A 23,226-nucleotide genomic window follows, 5' to 3' on the forward strand; every position below is an offset into this window, starting at 1 on the left:
GAAAGTTTTTATTAACATTTAACTATTATAATTTATTAGCAACAATTCTATTTAAGTTTGATGAAGCTTTTCTGATATTATTGATTATGTTTCTTCAATTTTAAATGTGGTATTTACTACGAAAAACCCATACATTCATGTCCAAAAAATGAGACTGACCTTTTTCTGGTGCACTGAGAAAGTCTTCACACAAGACCCGTTTCCTGCTATCCTTGGCTGCAATCAAAACCTCGTCCTGGCTTCCAGTAATGTTCTCCTCTGAAACTAGCTCGTATAGCTCTCGTTTCCTGCTTCTGTCGTGATGCTGTCTTCTACCTTTTTCGAAACTGCAATCAGCTACCGGGAACTCTTGGCTCAAGGAGGTTCTTTTACTCTCAACCTGGCCTACCTCTCGTTCTACGATAGATACTCCACACTCACGGAACTACACAGGCTTTCTCACTCTCCGTACACTACCGTCTACTACTCGACTTCACTTCTCGACAGCTCAAAACATTCTGATCTCACTTTGTCATTCATTCCCCTACTTTCTAAATATCCCTTCCAGATTCACAAATCAAACTTCCACCACCAACTCTCATTCGCAGTATTCCTCAAAACCAATTTTTAAACTTTCTAAATATGCTTAATGGATTTCAAAGAAAATAGTTAATTCCCATTCTAAAATTACTTTCTACTATATACAAATTTTAATGACCTATTCTCTATTTCCACTTAGTCTTAATTAGCATCGGCTAATGACCGATCCTTCCGCGAACAACGATAATGACCTATTAACGATTTCACTTGAGTCTTATTTAATCACTTCTTAAAATTAAATATAACAATTTGTTGTATACAGGTTGTTCTAAATTTATATGCCCGTGGTTGAGAAAATTGAAAATATTTTATATTAAATTGAATTTTGTCTATAATTATCAAATTTTAATTTTCATATCAAATAGAAATATAACAAATCCCCGCCTTGTATTCGATAAAATTTATCTGCATTTTTAAATAAATTTTCTCGAGGCAAAACCAACTCCCTGTATATTTCATTACTTTAATCTATGTCTTATACCTTAACTTACTATCTACTTCATGTAATTCTGTCTTTTATTCGTGATATTTGTATACATCGTGAATATTATAAATTCCTCGGATCTTTTCCGAGTTCCTGTGCCTCAACTCATAACTATTTATCCCATTTTCATTATTCACGATATACGGGCCTTCGAAAACAGGCATCAACTTTGCGCAAATGCCCCCAGGAAGATTTGATACTCGTAATGGCCTCACGAGTACTTTTTCACCCTTTTGGAAAGTCACTGGTCTTCTTTTTCTATTTTGTTCCTGTCTTTGGATATATTTTTCGTTGCTTCGCCGTAATCTTCTCTGTACGGTTTCAATCACCTGTTGATATTCTTTTGGCTCTTGGTCTTCCCATGGCCTTATCGGCAATACACCCTTCATGATGTATTCTGGGGTCTCTTTTGTTACTGTGCTCGGAATTGTATTTAGATACCTTTCTATTTCCGCCATTTTCCTGTCCCAGTGGCGATGTTGACCATCTGTTGCAATGCGAAGAAATTTCGTCACTTCCTGTATGAATCGTTCCGAAGGATTACTCTGTGGATGCCTGATGCTGACAAATTTTGTCTCTATTCCTCGTTCTCGAAGTTGTCCCTTGAAACGATCATTTCGGAAATATGTTGCATTGTCCAGTAGAATCTTTTTTGGTGTTCCTACTATGGCTATAAAATTGTCGATTTTTCTTAATATTTCCTCCCCCTTTGTGGTGCGGCAACTATATAATTTTACGTATTTTGAAAACACATCCACCATTACCAGAATATGTTTGTTCCTTTTAGTGGTCATAATTAGATCGCTTAACATATCTATTGCTACAATGTCTAGTTTGTTTCGGGCTTCAATATTTTTGGCAACATTTTCGTTTTTGAAATTCCGACTCTTATATTTTTGACATACATCGCACTTCTGGGTAATTTCCTTTGCAATGCGGTAATCCTGTCGGCTGATGTAATTTTCCCTAAAAACGAGCCAAACTTTTCTGCTACCGATATGCCCATTGTCCTCATGTAATTTCTTTATTATCTTTTCGGCCAATGTCTGTGTCACTAAATATAGTTCCTTTCCGTCTATTCTCTTAAAATATATGTCATTTTCTACTTCCGCTCTTCTTTTCTCTCTTTCCTCTAGGTCTTCTTGGTTTGACCTTATCTCATTTAACGAATATATCCCTTCTTCTTGTATTAATCTATTTAGTCCCACCTGTAGAGTAATTGTTTCCTTTTTTCCCGTGTCCTCATCCCGTGTTAGAGCGTCGGCTATTATGTTGTCTTTTCCTTTTATATATCGGAACTCAAAATCATACTCCTGTAATAATAGAATGCCTCTATGTATTCTATTATTTACTAATCTATTCTTCATGATATGTACTAAAGCTGCATGGTCTGTTTCGATTGTGAATTTTGCTCCCAATAAGTAAAACCTCAATTTGTTTACGCAATATAGTACACTGGCAAACTCCAATTCTGTAACACTATATTTTCTCTCATGTGTTTTAGTCACTCGCGATATAAAACATATCGGCACTTCTTGGTCGTTTTGTATTTGAGACAGAACTCCTGCAAATTTTTGTATGGACGCATCAGTTCGGAGTATAAAAGGTAAATTGTAAATGGGGTGGTATATTTTCGTTCCTTTTGCGAATTCTCGTTTTAATGTTTCGAAAGCTTCCTCCTGTTCTTCTTTCCAATTCCATTTTATTCCTTTTTTAAGCAACTTTATCAGAGGGATTTCCTTTTGGCTCAAATCGGGAATCAGTTTTTTAAAATAATTAATCGTGCCAAGAAAACCTCTCAATGTTTTCAAATTCGTTGGTCTTGGGTATTCATCTATGAGCTTGACTCTGTCTTCGGCTAATCTTACTGTTTTGGTGTCCAATTGAAAACCCAAATAAATGACTTCTTTTTGAAAAATTTGACATTTTTCAATGTTTAATTTCAATCCCGCTGTGTCCAATTCTTCCAGAATTATTTCTATGTGTTTCAGATGACTCTGAGTATCTTGTGAAAAAATTAATAAATCATCGATATAATGAACTATGAAATCTTCGTGGCGATTCAAAATGGTATGTAGAGCTCGGACGAGTGCAGCACAAGCACTCTGCAATCCAAACGGCACTACCTTAAACCGGTAGACAATACCATCAATAGAAAAAGCGGTGTAGTTTCTACACTTTTCAGCTAACGGTATCAACCAAAAACTGTGTTTTAAGTCAATTTTCGAAAATATGTGTGACCCCGTGATTCTTCCAAAAATGGCCTCGATGTTTAGAGGTGATTCATATTGTGATACAGTGTGCTGGTTGATATTCCTGGCATCTAAACATAATCTCAATTCTCCACTGCTTTTCTTTACTATCACAATCGGGTTAACATACGGTGAATCACATCTTTCGATGATTTGATCTTCCAACATTTTATTTATTTCTTCTTTCACCTCTTGTCGATACTTGTATGGAATCGGGTAAGTCTTTGATCGAAAATTTCCCAAGTTTTTCACCTCAAATGAATGTTCGTACTTTTTAGCCACTCTGTTTTCCTCATTGATCAAATTTTCGTAGTTTCTTAACATCAACCGCAATTCTTTTTCTTTCCCTTCTCCACATATCAATTTTCTGTCTTTTTTCTCAGATTCTTCACACATGTTTACCGTGCATTCTGCATCCTCGTTTGCATATACCTCCTCTTCAAATACCACTGTTTCAATCATATTCTTTTCACTTTCATTTTTTTTGCTTTATTTCTTCTTCTCCTGAGCTCGTCTCTTCTTTTGAGGAATCCCAGGTTTCCTTTGTTTCTGATACTCTCAAATTTTCTTCTTCTGGGCTCAACTCTTCTTTTGAGGAGCCACAGGTTTCATTTTCTTTTATCTTTTTCTGACCTTTTCTCCTTTTTTTTCTTTGTCCTTGCTTCGCTGCCAAATTCATTTCCACTGTTTGTTCTTTACCTGATTCGTCCGTATTTTGTTTCTCATGTTCCTTGTCCTGTTCTTTTTCTTCTGTTAGTTTCATCGTATTATTTTTAAAATCTATCACTACATGTTTTTCTGCCAATTCGTCCACTCCTACTATCATGTCATGTGACATGTTTGGCATTATTACACATTGTAGTGCATACATATTCTTGCCCAGTCGTACCATTACTCGTATGCCTTCATTTATAGTTGCCAATGTCCGTTTGTTTGCGCCCACTAAATTTACCCTAGGTATTTTATAAATTAAATTTGTTAAGTTAACTTCTTCTATTAGTTTTCTGTTGACCAATGTTATTTCAGATCCAGTGTCTATCATAATTTTAATTGGTTTCTCGTTGATAAATCCATCCACAAATTTTAAATTAACTCCATTTTTCTTTTCGTTGTTTCCTGCCAATTTAATAAACTCCTTGGGGTGACAAAAGATTCCTGTTTGATTTTTGGCTTTTAGTGAGCGCCGTCGTGAAAAGACGCCGGTTGCTCATCGTTGTTTATATTTTCGTCATAATGTCTCTCTCCGTCATATTCATCTGTCTGGGTATTATTTACTTCTCTTCTATTTTCTCTTGGTCTGTCGGATCTGTTTCGGTTTTCTCGATATCCCTGTTCATTTTGTCTACCATTATTTCTGTTTTCTTGATTTGAGCGTGTGGTGTTTCTATTCTGGTATTCTCGATTTCTGTCCTCATTCCATTGCCTATTTCTTTGTTCATAATTTCCTCTTCCGTTGTCTCTATTTTCGTTTTCCCTTCTGGGATTAAAATCTCGTCTTGTATAGTCCCTGCTATTTTGATTTCTACCTCTGTAATCTTGTGTTTCTCGGGGCCTGTAATCTTCTCGCGACCTTCTTGATTTTCTTTCTCTTAGACGTGATTCTCTTATTTGTAGGAATTGGCATAAACTATCTATGTCTTTGTAATTTTGCAATGTGATATGGTCTTCCAGCGTTTCCTCGAAATGTCTTGCAATCAGTTCGACTAATTGTTCCGATGAGTAATTATATTGTAAATGTTTTGCATTATTGTAAATTTGCAAAGCATATGTCCTTTCTGATACACCCATCCTATCATTGTATTTCCCATTTTGCAATTCCTTGTTAATTTCCAATTGTTGGACTTTTCCCCAGAAATAATTCAAAAATTTTTGTTCAAATTGTTGCCAATTGCCGAATTCTTCTTCTTTACTGTCGAACCATAGGCTTGCTTCATATTTGAGATGGTTTCTGATAGTTTCTTTTGCTGTTTCGAAATTTCCGATGTGCTGTATTTTCTTTTTCAGGCTATTTATGAACGGCACTGGGTGTAATCTTCTTACGTCCCCGCCAAACCTTATCTTCACGTCATCTGTGCTATGTATAACCATTTCTCTTCTTTCTCCTACATTTTGTTGTGTCCGGTTTTCGTTGACTTGTTTTTCTATTTCTGTGATTCTTTTTTCCACTTCTTCTCTGTCTACTTGAATAGCATTTTCCAACTTATTTTCCAAATTTTCTATTTCCTTTTTCTGACAATTCGTTATTTCCTTTATTTTGCTTTTGATTTCTTTAATCTCTGTCTCTTGTTGTCCCATATCGTTCTTGATCATTGTCAAACATCCTTTTAGTTCCTTTTCATACTTTCCTATGCGTTCCTCCATTTTCTTGTTGTTCTCTTCTATTGCTTGTTTCATTTTTTGTTGTGTTTCATCCATTTTTTGATCCAATTTTTGTTGTGTTTCATCCATTTTTTGATCCACTTTATCCATTGTCCTTTTTGCTTCATCCATTGCTTGTTTTGTTTCTCTTTGATTGTCATCCAGTTTTTGTTGTGTTTCATCCATTTTCTGTTCCATTCTTTGTGACTGGAGTTGCATCATTTGTAATAGTTTATCTATTCCTGATAATTCTTGCTGTTCTGATGCCATGATTGTCGTGTCTAAGATATCTTCTTGGTCTGAATGTTCTTTTTGTTTTTTGTTGTCTTTGCTTTGGCTTCTTGTCACAGACATTTGTTTTCAAGAAGTACTGTCCCCGCCAAATATGAAATTTTACTAGTATGTTACCAAGACGACTTTTTCTCACCCAAATATTATAAATTGTCAATAAATATATCAAATGTAAATATCGTAAAAATAAAATATTAAATCAGTTATGTAAAATTTGTACCTAAAGAGATCTAAAATTTTATGTTATCAAATGTAAGTATCTCACTTTTTACCACAGGCATATAAATTTTCAAATACCGGCTTTACTCTTTCTATCCTTCAAATTTGCCACTAGAAATACTTGACAATGCCCTCCACGTTGGACGACAGTTGTTGTGATCTTGATTATTGATATGAGATGATAATTTTATATGTCATTTAATTTAATCAATGCATTACTAATAATCTAATTAATTTACCAGATCACATATCAATATGTTTTCAATCTCAGGGCTTTTTATAAAATTAATTACTTACATACGTGGCTTCTAAGTATTTCTTAATGGTTCCTAATCGGGATAGGAAAGAAAAGAGTAAAATAATAACACATATGGGTTACAATTGTAATCAAAATATTGTTTATTTTATTCAAATGGCAATCACTGCTTAATATTTGCTATATCTTATTATTCTTAAACATAACATTTACACATGGGAATCTTATTTTCTTTTGATTTCCAATTGAAAGTTTTTATTAACATTTAACTATTATAATTTATTAGCAACAATTCTATTTAAGTTTGATGAAGCTTTTCTGATATTATTGATTATGTTTCTTCAATTTTAAATGTGGTATTTACTACGAAAAACCCATACATTCATGTCCAAAAAATGAGACTGACCTTTTTCTGGTGCACTGAGAAAGTCTTCACACAAGACCCGTTTCCTGCTATCCTTGGCTGCAATCAAAACCTCGTCCTGGCTTCCAGTAATGTTCTCCTCTGAAACTAGCTCGTATAGCTCTCGTTTCCTGCTTCTGTCGTGATGCTGTCTTCTACCTTTTTCGAAACTGCAATCAGCTACCGGGAACTCTTGGCTCAAGGAGGTTCTTTTACTCTCAACCTGGCCTACCTCTCGTTCTACGATAGATACTCCACACTCACGGAACTACACAGGCTTTCTCACTCTCCGTACACTACCGTCTACTACTCGACTTCACTTCTCGACAGCTCAAAACATTCTGATCTCACTTTGTCATTCATTCCCCTACTTTCTAAATATCCCTTCCAGATTCACAAATCAAACTTCCACCACCAACTCTCATTCGCAGTATTCCTCAAAACCAATTTTTAAACTTTCTAAATATGCTTAATGGATTTCAAAGAAAATAGTTAATTCCCATTCTAAAATTACTTTCTACTATATACAAATTTTAATGACCTATTCTCTATTTCCACTTAGTCTTAATTAGCATCGGCTAATGACCGATCCTTCCGCGAACAACGATAATGACCTATTAACGATTTCACTTGAGTCTTATTTAATCACTTCTTAAAATTAAATATAACAATTTGTTGTATACAGGTTGTTCTAAATTTATATGCCCGTGGTTGAGAAAATTGAAAATATTTTATATTAAATTGAATTTTGTCTATAATTATCAAATTTTAATTTTCATATCAAATAGAAATATAACAATATATATATATATATATATACATTGCTTTGTGCTGTTTGAATTTTCTTCTTTTATCCATTAAATCCAATATTTCCTCTGTCATCTATCTTTGCTTCCGTGGTCGCTGTTTTGTGAGCATTTCAGTTGCCGTTGCAAGGGCGAGTCTGATTTCCTCCCGAAGGCGAAAGTTAAGGATGTTTAATTATATGAAAGTGTGCTAAAAAACAGTGCGAAAAATTAAAAGCCATTTAAAATACATTGTTACTTCAGACACACTTTAAGCCCTTCATGTACTACTATCTATATTTACAATTTTCACACAATAAAACCTTTACTTACATAATATGAGATAAAGTAGATAAAAATTATTTTTTTGAATTTAACAAAAATTGGTTAAACAATTTTTCGACCACGGTACCGCGTGACACCCTGTGTATTTGTTATAACGATGTATTTCTTTGAGTAAGTTTGTGCAAAAAATCGAATCAGAATAATTAACCTAACGGGGACGACCTTACAGACTCTACTAATAAGTAGTTAAAACGGTCAAGACAAAGAAACGCAGATTCATCAAAAATGCACTTGAGATTCTCGTATAATCAACATTTACTGAATCGATCCAGGAAGAGTCACTCCAACTAGTACAAGTTGATTTAAATTTTTAAAATCAACTTGTACTGCTCGTTTCAGTTGGAGTTGACTCCAACTAGTTGGAGTCGACTCTAACTGAGAATCAACTTGAACTGTAACATAAATAATAATTTTTGAATTAAATGAATTGACGAAAAATGAAGAATGTATGCAATTTATTTAACTCAAAATACATTCTATCGCCGTCAGAAAATAGAAAAAAAATGTTTATTTGGTAAATAAACATTGCTTTTCGCTTAAATTGCTTAAAGTAATTTTTCTACCCTAGCAGGTAGTGGCATCGGCAATCCGATCGCTGCCGATATAGTCCATTCTTTCACGGTTTTTGCTCTAAATTTTAAAGAACCGTTTGGATTGACATGAAATTTGACATGCGTATAGCTTGCATGTCAAAGAAAAAAAGTGATATTGTGCCGATGTGTGCTTTTGCCCTGGGGGTGACTTTCACCCCCTATTGGGGGTGAAAACATATATGTCCAAAATAAGTCCGGAAATGGGCAAACTGACTAATTTTAAGCAACTTTTGTTCTATAGAGCTTTTTCGCCAAGTCAATACTTTTCGAGATATTTGCGAGTGAATATGTTCATTTTTTCAACAAAATAACCACATTTTTAGACGGTTTTTCGCAAATAACTCAAAAAGTAAGTATTTTGTCGAAAAAAATGTTCTTAGCAAAAATATAGCTTATAAAAAAGTAAAAAAAATGGTGTACGCGTTAGGTCTCTGGATCTCATAGAACCAGAGTTATAGCCAATGAAAAATAGATTCATATTCACCAAATTTCAAATAGAATATTTCGACGTGAAATATCCAAAATATTAAGCAATTTTTGGGGAAAACCCATTATAACTTTTTTAGTGTTTAAAAAAATCCTTATTACTATTTTTACAAAAAGTTTCTAGCATTAAATTTTAGCAAGTTACGCTCAAAATAAAGTTGGTCCCTTTTGTTTTTGCAAAAAAAAATCGGGAAGATCAACCCCTAATTAGCAACTTAAATGAAATTAATCGTTACCGCTCCACAAATTATTTTACTTATGTTGTGTTTATAAATGATCTGTAAGTTTCATCGATTCAAAGTGCTTATATTTGAAAAAATTTGGTTACAAAGTAAAATTTTTAAAAATTTAAATTTTGAAAAATATGCTTTTTTCAAAATCACTTAAACATTGTTAGAGATACCAAAAATCTCGAAAATTAAAAAAGTCAGATTTGCTTTTCTGAATATCATGTATTTTTTTGTTTTTCTGTTAGACAAAAATTGATTAAGATTTGGTGTTTCTAAATTTGCATACATTCGTGATTTGCATACATTCAACCCCTTTTAACTACAGCCCTTTCAATAATAAGGACTTTGAACCGATGAAACTTACAGATCATATAAACAGTATATACACGAGTTAAGAAACTTGTGAAGTCGTAACGATTAAGTTCATTTAAGATATTAATTAGGGGGTGATTTTCTCGATTTTTTTACCAAAACCAAAAGGGACTAACTTTATTTTGAGCGTAACTGTTTAATTTTGATGCTAGAAATTTTTTTATAAAATAAAAATGATTTTTTTAAACACTTTAAATAAGTTGTAATGAGTTTTCCCCGAAATGTGCTTCATTTTTGGTTATTTCACGTTAAAGTATTCCATTTGGAATTTGACGAATATGAACCTATTTTTCATTAGCTATAACTCTGCTTCTACTAGGTGTAGAGACGTGATGTATACACCATTTTTTTTAAATTTTTTACAGGCTATATTTTTGCTAAGAATGTTTTTCGACAAAATACTTACTACAGTAGAGCGTCGATAATCCGAACCCCGGTAATCCGAACGATCGCTAATCCGAACGCAAAAAAATTATAAAATTAAAAAATATGATCACGGACCGAATTTTTGGATTTAATATGACAATATGGGCAAAATATGACCGCGCATTTTTGTTTTGTTTATGCAGAAATACATGCAATACCTATATTTGTTTATTATGCAGATGTTTTATTCCTTGTAACTAAAACGTATGTACATAATATGTACTATGTTTATGAGTTTTGTATGTATTTTAAACATATGTTCGATAATCCGAACAATTTGATAATCCGAACTACCCCTGTACCAATTAGTTCGGATTATCGACGCTCTACTGTATTTGAGTTATTTGCGAAAAACCGTCTAAAAGCGTGGTTATTTTGTTGAAAAAATGAACATATTCACTGCCAAATAACTCGAAAAGTATTGACTTAGTGAAAAACCTCTATAGAACAAAAGTTACTTAAAATTAGCCAGTTTATCCATTTCCTGACTTTCTTTGGACGAATCCACCCCCAGGGCAAAAGCACATATCGGCACAATATCACTTTTTTTCTTTGACTTGTTAGCTATGTTTATGCCAAATTTCATGTCAGTCCAAGCGGTTCTTTAAAATTTAGAGGTTTTGCAATATTTTACCGTTAAAGAACGAACTAATACAGTGGACGCAGTATGAAAAATTAATCCGTTTGATGCGATCCGTCCGATGCGGACCTGTGGACGCTTCCCTTTAATGCCCTTTAAGAGCATAATATCCAGGTCCACCCAGCACCAGTGGCAATAAACCGTATACGCAGTTTAGACATCCATATATTATGTTAAATTTGTTTTTAGTTCCGCATGAATACTTATTATTTGCATTTTATATTTCGTGTTCTACATTTTTCTTGTTATTGTGCCCTAAGGCTATGTAAATCTAGATGAGTACAACAATATAAAAAGAACTTACTTATTCGTATTGTCGAATGTCGAATTCGTGTTGAGAATGTATTCCAGAAGTACGAATGCCAGCACTAATATGAACAACCCCTTGTAGGGGGTTACGGGGCACCAAGGTGGCATAACCACCTTTTACCTGTTTTGTAAATACATCGAGTATCAAGTCCAATCCTGAAACAATAAAGAGAGAGTTAGAACACAAATAAACAGACTAATTATTTTTGAAAAGAAAATGTACATTATTAAATATGTTGTTTGAAGAATAATCATTGTTTTCATCATTAGTTTACATAATAAATATACACTCACGGCACAAAATTCCGCCACTCGAAATTTTTGATTAAGTTTGACAATTTATAACTTTATTATTTGTGCTCCGATTTTCAAGATTCTTGCAGCAGTTTGTAGGTATATGTATGGATATCGTTTGGTATTTCTTTGCCACATCGTCGTCCCTTTGTAAATTTTTGGCAAAATTGGTAATTTGTTATTTAATTTATTTTATTTTCAACCTTTATGTATTAAACATTATTGACACTAGGCGGTATTTATAAATTTTATCTAACTTATACATATATAACCATTATAATATATATTTTATTATAACCACCATTATTTTTTATAATTAATAATTGAACAAAAAATACAAAAACATATTAAGTATTTTATAGATTTATTAAAAATAACATAACAAAAAAACTTTTTTGGAAAATAATACAAAATGTGTATAGAAATATAAAATTACAAAATATTTTTCCTAAATTTATATGATATTACTTTGACAAATTCTAATCTATTTATTTTACATTCTCTTAATTCTAAAATTTGTTCATTCAGAATTTTAGAAAATTTATTTTTCTGTACTTTCCGCAACAATTTTTTTTGGTGTCGAAACAGAATTCATTTTAATGTAGGTATTTATTTGAAATTGTAAAATTACATCATTAAAATTATTAATGTTAGGATGAGGGCAGTAGAAAGAAGAATTATACTTGGAATGAAAACTTTCGCATAGGTTTGTGGTTCTTTGTAAGGATGAAGAGTGCTCAGCCCAAAGATGTGGAGGAAATGTCGAATTTTCAGATATGTAATTATCAACAAGATAATCACAAAACTGGGTGACTCTTTCATCGACTGGTTTAATTTCTGCCAAATCTATATCAAAAAAATCGCTACCATATTTAGGATGTAAGAATGAAAGACCAAAAATATAAATAAGAAAATGCGTAATTTCGGTTGAGTCAACACCTTTCTGGTATTCTGGAGCTAATCCCAGTGCTTGAACATTTCTATACCATGCCTGACCCAAATGAAAACGACATCGATGAAGATCTGCTTCAGGAAATCCCATTCGAATACCATTATGAATGGAAATTTCAAAGTCTGAAGTTATTACTTTAGGGGATACAGGACAATTAATTTTAAAACATTCTTCTATGATATATTTAAAAGCGAGATAATATGAAGATGACTTTTTATCTTGAAGTAAACAAAAGACAAGAGGAATATAATGTCCAATTTTGAAGCCATGTATACTAAACAATTGAGTGAGAAAACGAGGACAGTATTCAAAAGTTCCATCAACATATCAATTGGAAACAGTCGAAAGAAAACGAAGATTTGAAAAACATGTTAATAGAACAATATGATTATCTTTGTCATATTTAAATATAAAATTTTCATTTCTATTTGTAATAATAGAAGATGAATCGAGAGCTTTATGAAATTCAGATATATTTTTGGGAAGTTATTATTAATATCATTGATAGTACATGTCTCTATATTTGTCTTCTTAAGTTCTTTACAGATGAGCTTCATTGGTTTTTCGCTGAGATCTTCCACGGCTGCTCTTTTTATTGAATTGCTTACGGATTTTCTGTTGTAAACTTCGGCAGACAACTTCTCGTGGTTATGATCTAATATTGATTCAATTATCGTATTTTCACAAAAATGGTTTGCAGGTTTTTTTAGTACATGTCCACCCTTTTACTGTATCTTTGGCCAACATTTAAAAAGATTAAGGTAAAAGTACCTATTCATGGAATCGTTAAGAAGAGATTAGAATCGCAATTGGAATTACCCAGAAAATGCCCAGAGAATATAAACAAACTAAAAGATTAAGGCAAAAGTACTTATTTATGGAATTATAAAATGGAATTATACATATGGAAGAGATTAAAATCGGAATTGGAATTACCCAGAAAAGCTGGATATTAGATTGTCGGGTAACAACTTTCTTTTCTAGAAAGAAATGTGTATGTCGTACTGTGAAATATTTATGTGAAACAAATTTTATGTAGGTACACTGCAATAAGAATTAGCTAGAATCAGCCTAAATAATTAACGAAACGGAGGCATTTCGATTGTACCTGGGAGGCATTTCATGTATGAAAATATTTACCTGAAAAAGTGGGAGGCATTTCGATAACGCCGGTACATAGTACCAATGAACGCCAATCATTGACTTTTTTTACACTGATTCAATGAACATTTCGTTAATACGATAAACACGTAGTCATTAAGTAATGACCATATCCATTATTACAATGTAATTCTATTCATTAAAAAATAATGAGTAGAATCATTAATCCAATGACTTTTTTCATAATACTAATAATTTGTTCATTGTATATATGAAACTATACATCAGAATTATGCGGTTAAATTAATGAATATAAAACGTTGCACTAATGTACAGTGTTCTTTAAATTACGAACTCGTTTATTGAATCAATGTTTTCGACTTTGATTAATAACTCGATACATTGTTTTGATGTAACGCAATCATTGTATTAATGTAATATACCTGAATCAATGATCAATACATTGTAGCAACAATCTTGTACATAAACCGATACATTTCTTAAAACTCTATAAGTGTTTTTATTGGTGTAAAAAAATCACGTGACAACAGTTGCAGCCTCCTAGCAGACAGTCACCATGCAGACTTTGAGGAGCGGTGTTTGGCACTAGTGATTTGGTTGATTTTTCTAAGGTATGTATTTACATATATTTTTAACTATTTATAAATTATTTTGTTGGATTTCTATAAAAAAAGTTGTACTTCTATTTCCACTTTTGCAGATTGATATGGACTTTGGAGTGGCATTTGGAAATGGACTTATTGATGGATGGGACAGCAATTTCGAAAGAATTATCTCCTTTCTTCGGTGTGAAAGTCATATCAAGGATAAAATAAATAAATTTTTATTTGAAAAGACTACCCATGAAGACATTACGGAATGTAAGTAGGTACCTATTTCATTATTCAATGCTGCATATCTAGTATTAATTAATTTTTGTTCTCTGTAAATGTGTTCAAATGCTAATTCGACACGTAAGTAAAAGAAAATAGGAACCATTTGAAAATATTTCTAAATGGTATAATCTTATAAAAGATTAGTAAATTAAATCTTTAGGTGATTAAACCGTAAATATTTGAAAAATATTATTAACTCTTGCAGTCGGTAGTATCTATCAAACTAAAAATAAACATCTCAACATCTAGCAATTTTTTTCGGGATAAATTAAAATATTTCTATAAAAAAAGTGATACCCAAAAATATAACTATGTTCACTATTTAGATTTATTTTTTTATAATAATTAATTATTAATATAAATTGTAGATGGCTAACATGCAGTTCTTCTTTGGGTTCTACATCGATATTTTGTACGAACTAATAAAATAGTTAAAAAAAGATGGACAACCAAATATATAATAAAATATACCATCAGAGATTTCCAGTAATCATTCTTACATCGGGAAGACCCAGCAAGAAGTCGAAGATCATATTAGATTTTTGAAATCAAAGAAAAATGTTATTCAACGATTTGTTTTTTGTATGGGTAGTGATAATTAATCCCAGAGAGATGTATTTATGGAGATGTTATTGTAGATGTATTTATTTTCACGATATTAGGTATACATTTTTTATATAATATAAATAGATATATTTTTATATATTTTATAAGAAGAATCAATTTCTGTTATATTTAGTTATTCAGTTTTTTCCAAATTACATTATAAAAAGTTGTTTGTGTTAATTAAAAATATATGTTTTTTCTTTCTTTAAACTTATAGATACTTAAGATTAGTTTGAGAATCGGCACAAAATCGGTGCTTTAACCTATATTTGTAATATTTATGTAAATATTAAGTCGTGATTTTGTTTACTTATTAACTATTTGTATGTTATATAGAAATATACATTTAGATGACATTCTCTGAACCAAAAAAGTACGTAAATATAATGAAAAAAACATTGATTCAAAAACGGGGAGCATTAATTTTCGTCCAAAGATCAGTATCGTTGGTCCAGTGTAAGTAGATACATTAACTAATGCTCAAAAACATTAACTTCTATGAATTGGTACGTTCATTCAATGTACTTTCTAGTTAAGAATTAATGTACTGATACATTGATTCAATGTACCGATCCATTGATTCAATGTACCGATACATTGATTCAATGTACAGATACATTGATTCTTAACTAGAAAGTACATTGAATTAACGTACTAATTCATAAAAATTAATGTTTTTGAGCATTAGTTAATGTATCTACTTACATTGGACCAATGATACTGATCTTTGGACGAAAATTAATGCTCCCCGTTTTTGAATCAATGTTTTTTTCATTATATTTACGTACTTTTTTTTCAGTGAAAAATTTGTTGTTACCGGAATAATAATGAACGACACCAATACATGTACCTACAAACTGATGCAAGAATCTTGAAAATCGGAGTACAAATAATAAAGTTATAGATTGTCAAACTTAATCAAAAATGTTGGGTGGAGGAAGTTTGTGCCGGTGAGTGTACAATCTTAGAGGCAAAAGTTGAATTATTACTTTAAACAGTGGCATGCAGTTTTCTGGCTTCTTTTATCTCGTTTTTTGCATAGTAGAATTAGTTCGCTCATTCTCCATTCTTCCGGTATTTTATTGTGTTTTATGATTTTGTTAGGTAATGTTATTAATTGTTGTGTTATTGCTGCTGCACAGGATTTCGGTAATTCGTTTGGTATTCCGTCCTTAATTGCAGTTTTTCTGTTTTTCAGCTTTTAAAGCGGTTTTCTAACTTCCTGTGTACTTATATTAACATCTTCATTTGTGGTAATTTCTGGTGTTTCCGGTTCTAGCATTATTTGTTCTCCTTCTGCATAGTCCTTTTTTAAAATGGTCAATCCATATTATCTTTTTCTATGTGTTTTGGTCTATTAGTTCTTTTACCTCCGTTCTTTGACCTCTTATATCGCCATATTTCCTTTTGCAGACCATAAAAATCATGTTCCGTTTGTTTCGAAAAACGGTCCCAATGATCATTTTGGGAAATAAAATATACTACAAGAGACTAATTTAGATTTTAGAACCAGTCGGGGAGTATAAATTGTATATGCTATAACCCCATATTATTGTTGGGAAATTGTAATAAATGTATTATACATATAAAAAATAATAATTATGGTACAGTTTAAATAGTGTTCGTAAAAATACCTAAATTAAAAATAAATGTAAATAAATTAAAATAAAAACTAAATAAAATAAGTGTTAAAATCATTACAATGTTATATAACAGGGGTTTTCAATCTGTGGCATACATGTACCACTCGAGGTACATATCATTATTTGGGGTAGTACACAAAACACAGAAACACCAGAATCCAGAATATGTGCCACTAATTAGATTACCTAACTTGATAGGTATTTCAGTGGACACGCGCCAACTCGTAACTTTTAATGACAACAATTTTCAAATCAAAATGTACACCGGCCAATTCGTAACTTTTTTTTACCTGACCTGCCAACCCGAAACTTTCTTCAACTGAATTCGAAACCATTGATTAAATCTAATACCTTAAATCTAAACCGAATGTTTCTTGGTTTGCTTAAAAACATTATATATTTGTACTATATGTACCTATAAAAATAGCAAAAATTGAAATATGTTAATAAAATAATTGAAACAATATTATAGTGTTTCATTAACACGTGTTAAAATATGATTTCCATCAAGTATAGCTCGACACGAGCTTGGTTTTTATCAAGTAATTGTAAATTTAATATTTTTTAGATGTTTAGCAATGATAAATTATTTAAATCCATCTGATAATTTAAAAGCAAAGAGATTTTCCATATGTTTATTTCAAGTCTAAAAGATTATAATACCTTTATTTAGTTACGAATTCACCGGTAGTTGATCGTTTACCGAAAAATTACCTGAGAGGGTCAGAGTTACCAATTGGCCTGTAATTAGGATGGGGGATTAAAATAGTTACGAATTCACCGGGACCCATTTCAGTTAGATGGTACCAAAAATAATTCAAAGAATTTTGTGGTACATAACTCAAAAAGTTTGAGAATCACTGTTATATAATATTTCAAGGCAAACATGAAGTTACTTAGTTATCTTCAGGTAAACTAATACCATTCTTTCTGAATCACACTGTGCAAAGTATAATAAATGATCTTCTAGTGTTTTCTATACTTAACTTATATTAATTTCTGATAACAACGAAAGTATTAACTTACAAAATACGTAGATAAACACATCTGCGAAGTTGTAACATATTTTTCTTTTAAAAATAATAATTATCCTTGTTATCGCTGAGGAAAGATTGTTACACTATAAATATGAGTCAGGCAGTACATTAAATGGTCATGCATAAACATTAAAAACAAAAACATCTCGGCAATCAAAAGTACCGCATAAAATTCATTTTTATAGGCAATGTTAATTTTGAAAGGCTATTAAAAACAAAATTAATAATTTGATGGCTTCATTGAAAACAATTGATTTGTTGCCTCTATCCAAATTGGAGATAGTCATACCACGCGTACCCACTGAAAAACTACCCATCAAACGTGGAGTACGACAGACAGGCTTGGATGAGGATGACAGACAAGAGGGAGCAAGACTAGGCAGAAAATTAATCAACAATATAATATCCACTGACGATACAGCCGTTCAATCAACCGAAGATCAATACAGATCGTGGCTTAAAGAGAAGATAGAAAATGTAAACCATTTTAAATACCTTGGTAGTTGGTGGAATGTATTAAATAGTGACTTTGGTGAAGAGATAATACCCAGCCCAGGTCTATCAAACGATCCTAAAATTATCGTGGGTTTCGCACACTTCCAATGAAGATAATATTCTTAAAATGATTAATTCAAAACATCTGCTCATAAACACCACAAAAAGGAGAAAACAATATTTCGGCCATATAATTAGAAGACCAAAATACCATCTACTTCGCCTTATAATACAAGGAAGAAGGAAAAGTTGAGGTAAAGAGATGAATTGGTCGAAAGAAACTTTCATGCCTGAGTAGTCTTAGAGAATGGTATGGTTCCAAAGTAGAATATAGACGAATATAGATAGACTCATATGCGTATTATATTCGTTAAATAGAAAAATTATTTCGCGCAGCAGCCGATAAAGATTTCAGGAAATTGTAAATGATGGCGGCCAATGTCTCAAAACAGACATGCAAGATCAGCCATCCACGGCAGATAAAAAAATAAAAAGGATACAGCCGCATATTATGTAACAGGAAGAAATATCGACAATTAGACGAAACAATATCGACAAGGGAGATGAAAAACGAGGAATCCATCCACAGAGAGTGATGGAAGAGCAAGAGAAACTGCCAAAAAAACTGTCAAACAATATTCTTTTTTCGCAGTTTCTAGATAGTAATAAAAAATTAATAATTAAGTTCCATGAAAATTTTATAAGATTTTTATTGAAATAAAACTCAAAAATACAAACATTTGTAGAAGAAAAGTGAAATTCATGAATTATATATTGTCCATTTTTGGCCACTATTAGCTAACCATGTTCTGTTGACGTCACAATGATAGTGACCGCTGTTGTAATACATATTATGTTTATAATGGGATTTTTATCAATTTTTTGGCTTTTGGCGAGATTTTTGTGAGATTAAAGTGGATTAGTAGGCTTTGTAGTGTGAAAGAATTATTATTATTAACCCCTTAACGTTTTGACTTCAAAATTAGTTTATTTAAAAAACAACTGAAGGATATCTTAAAATACACAAACATAGTTTATCATTATGTGATGTTTGGCAGTTTAAACATCGATTTTTGTTAAGGTGTTGTCTTCTTAAAAATTTTGTAAATGGATGCATTTAAGACAATCAGATGGCGAATCCGTGAAACACGAGGCTTATTCGACCTCGTAGTTGTCAAATGGTAAAAATCATACTTTATGGAGATAAGGGTTCAAATCAACCTCGTACAGTTTTACAAAAATTCGACTAGAGTACTCCATAAGGATTCAAACGTTATCAATAACATTAGAAACGGTTCAAAAAAAACATTTCACAGCTTTACCAGGTGGGGAAGTTTTAAAAAAATTTTATCCGCCAAATAAGAAGTTTTATGTTTATTACGAGATCTTTAAGACCTCGTTCCGTTAAATAGGGAGTTATTTAAAAACTGTTCCCGCAGTTAATGTGTTAAAAAGACAACCACATGCAGGGCTGGCAATCACGGGCCTGCAAGGGATGCACTGCAGGCGGGTGCCCCTGCTTGGAGGCCGCCAAAATGAGCTTTTTGGCTGGTAGTATACAAAATGCTAATGTAAAAAAACCGAAGGGCGCCTATACCAGTGGCGGATCCCAGGAGGGGCGATCGGCCCCCCCATGGCCTATTTTACCACTAGGCCCGTGAGGCACCTGCCTCGGGCCCGTATTTGTATGGGGGCCGGAAAGATCGCCAAACAAAACATGTTTATTACAATAACAAAACAAATTTTCAAAATTCTTTCATTTTACGAACATGCAATGATAAATGATAACCATTAGCCAAGCCGCACACCAAAGAAACATGAAACGAAAAACATGAAACATGAAACGAAAAACATGTTTCATGAAAAGAAAACACTGCTAAAAAAATCTCAAAGTCCGCCTACTAATGAAACGACTGTGATTCGTGCTCATGACACATTTTTATTTTCGCAGAGTCTCATAAATGGCCGGATATATATTTGTTTAGCAGTGGTTTATTTCCATGAAACGTAATTTACGTTTCATGTTTCTTTGATGTGCGGCCGGGCTAAGAGTTGTAATTAAGTGGATAGGCGCAAACTTTCGGCTTCAATGCTCTTTAAATGCATTCATTTTTTCGAATCCTCAAAAAACTAATAAATATTTTAAAAAAATTTAGACGCAGAATGAAAGATTACATTATTACCGAGGGCCGAATGTCTCTTAGAATAGATAAAAAGTTTCTTTTGAATAAGATACATATTTAAAATTAAAAATCACACTCAATTTTCTCTTTTTTAACCCTTGCAACTTATTAAAATAAACATTATCGACGATTTCAGGGACTTTCGGCCCTCGGTAGTAACATAATCTTTCATTCTGCGAGTTTAAAGTTTTCAAAAATACTTATTAGTTTTCTCAGGCTTCGAACAAAACGAATGCATTTAAATAGCATTGAAGCCGAAATCTTGCGCCTATCCCCTTAAACAATGTTTAATTGTTTAAATATAAATTTTATTTATTGTTAATAAAAATTTTATTTTCTTGTGCAACTTATATTTCTATTAAATAATTAATTTAAAAAAGTTATTATGTATTACATATTATTAAATTATATTTAGGGGCCCGAAAATTGTGTACTGCTTCGGGCCTGATTTGAAGTAAAATAGGCTCTGGGCCTCCCCTCGCAAACCAAGTGATTTAATTTTTTTTTTAATAGTACGCCAGTCAATGGGAGCAAGAATAGGATATTACCTCCGAATTCTACCCTACTGCATGGATTTTAATGAAATTTTGGAAATAGCCTCTACTTATCTCCTTATTCAAAGTCTACCCTATGGCGATGTGCGCTTTTATCTTGAGGGTGGTTCCCACTCCCACCCCTTCTCGGGAGTGGAAAATTTTTTGGTTAAACTAACCACGGAATTGGCTAGAGAACCTAATTCTAAGCAAAAACTGCTCTATATTTTTTTTTGTAAACTCAATACTTTTTGAGTTATTCGTGGTTGAAAATTGGTTATTTTCATTGAAACATTATAACACCTTTTCGAACGGTTTTTTGCGAATACCTTAAAAACTATGCATCTAACTAAAAAACTGTGTATAACATTTTTGTAGACTATAAAAAAACAAAGAGACTCGTTCTTTCATAAATCTTCTAGTTATAATATTTAAAAAAAAGAAGATATATGGTAGGTGAAAAGAGTATGTTTTTTGGTGCATGCTCATATTGGTTTATTCAAGTTGAAATAATAGAGAAACGGTCGATTTTAGGTGTATAATGCTACCAATTCCTTTTGTAGTGCTTGAAAAGACCTTTAATACCGCATTTATACTCAGTCCTGTTGGACAGGGAATTGGGCAGAGAAGTGGGCAGCGTGAATGTGTAAATAGATCACTCGCGCTGCCGCTGCTAATGCTACTGCCATTGCACGGCGCTCCCTCAAAAGTCGGTTTTCGAGATGGAAGTCAAAGGACTGGCAGAGCGAGCGCGAGTAAGCATTCACATTCAACAGGGTTGCAAAAAAACATGTTTTTTTAATTTTATACAAAACACATGTTTTTTTTTGTTTAAAACGTTTTTTTCTTGTTTTAAACATGATTTATTTTGTTTTTAACTTTTATGTTTTAAACAAATAAAACATGTTTAAAACACGTGTTTTTTTTTTATTTTAAACACTTATTTTTGTGGGACCTCTCAGACAGATGGGACGTGAATTGTAAATTGTAGAATTCCCTCATCTTCCTTAGTCTCAGCATCCGTATGGCTTGCAAATTGTAGAAGCCTCGGAGGTGTAACCAGAGAAGGTTCCCATTGTTTTCATTCTGGTGGGGTGTAGAATAGCATTGTGTTGTTTTATATGCCATTAGAGTGAAAACTTAGTCTTTTTGCTAGCAGTTGCCGCTAGGGCATCTATGCCATTTCGTTCGTTGCAATCCGGGACTGCACGCTGGGGTTTGTTTTGATTGGATCAGGGAGAGCTAGCAGCATATGTGCCTCCTGATGAGAGACTAATAAGTGTAGAAACCGGTAGAGGTGCTTGATGCACTCTCTGATTGGACTAGAATATGGTTCGGCTGTATTTTCGTTTTGCAACGAAATTGAAAATGGTTATTCATTTTTGACTTATTTTTGTTTTAAACATGCGTTTTTTAATTTTAATTCTTATGTTTTAAACAAATAAAATGTAGAAAAAAACACTTTAAATCATATTTTCTTAAACATAATATTAATAACTTTGATTTTAACTTTTCTTTAACCTAATAAATAAGAAAACCAATTGCAATTAGGAGCTATTGCCTGGGGAACTCCAGACTATTTACTATTTATAAATTATCATTGCAAGTTGGCTATTGTAATAACGCCTACTGTAAGTTATTTTGTGGTGTTGAGTGTTTTTTTTTAAACATGCAAATGGCAAATTTTTGTACATGATACGAAGGAGCTTCAAGGAGCGTATGGAAATGGCTTTGACCCCGGTTCAGTTTTTGGCAAATTTGCTTGAAAAGCGCTTTAGTGGAAATAAACCTAAAATCAATCTATTATAAATTATCATCTAGGAGCATTGCCAAAATTATTATTAATTACCAGGCAAAGTGTGTACCGTTTAAACCATATACGTTTTCTAAACATTTAATTTAAGAATGTAATATCACAGACATGGTGGCGTTCTATGAAAAATATAAATACTACAGCATTGGAACTTGCTCAACAGCTCCACACAGCTTATAATGCATCGTCAGCCAACATAGAAATACTCTTCTCCTCAACATACGGTTTACCATTCCAAACTACGTAATCGGCTAGGCAATATCAAAGCTACTAAGTTGGTTTTAATTTTTAAAGATATTAATTGCATCAGTGATGACGTGATATCAGATTGATAATTTTAGATTACAAGATTATTATGAGACTGAAACAGTTTTGAGAAATTTATTAATTTATTATTTCAACCCGTGAGCAGTCGCGCCGTTAGAAAAAATCTCACATTTTATTCTTTTCCGTGATAACTCGATGAAAAATTTTGCAACATAATTTTCCACTCGTAAGTGTCTCGAGAAAGATTGTAGTAATGCGTGGGATTTTTTTTAAATATTTTTTTTATTTTTTTTTTGTGGAATTTATGGTTTTGGTGAGAACCAATTAGCTTTAAAATTGTTAGAAAGAGAAATTTTTAACATAACAAGTAAATAAAAA

At 32.2% G+C, this 23,226-nt stretch overlaps 1 protein-coding gene across 2 annotated transcripts in view; it reads right to left on the bottom strand.

Annotated features, from left to right (window-relative positions):
• Positions 1–23,226, bottom strand: part of LOC126887948 (beta-1,4-N-acetylgalactosaminyltransferase bre-4-like) — a 115,349-nt gene that overhangs the window by 85,985 nt on the left and 6,138 nt on the right. For both annotated transcript variants that reach the window (XM_050655897.1, XM_050655898.1), the window contains exon 2: positions 11,024–11,184. In XM_050655897.1, coding sequence (XP_050511854.1) covers positions 11,024–11,136 — 113 coding nt within the window. In that variant the 5' untranslated portion in view covers positions 11,137–11,184. The remainder of the gene's footprint in view (positions 1–11,023; positions 11,185–23,226) is intronic.

This window comes from Diabrotica virgifera, chromosome 7, assembly GCF_917563875.1.
Source record: "Diabrotica virgifera virgifera chromosome 7, PGI_DIABVI_V3a".
Lineage (NCBI taxonomy): Eukaryota > Metazoa > Arthropoda > Insecta > Coleoptera > Chrysomelidae > Diabrotica > Diabrotica virgifera.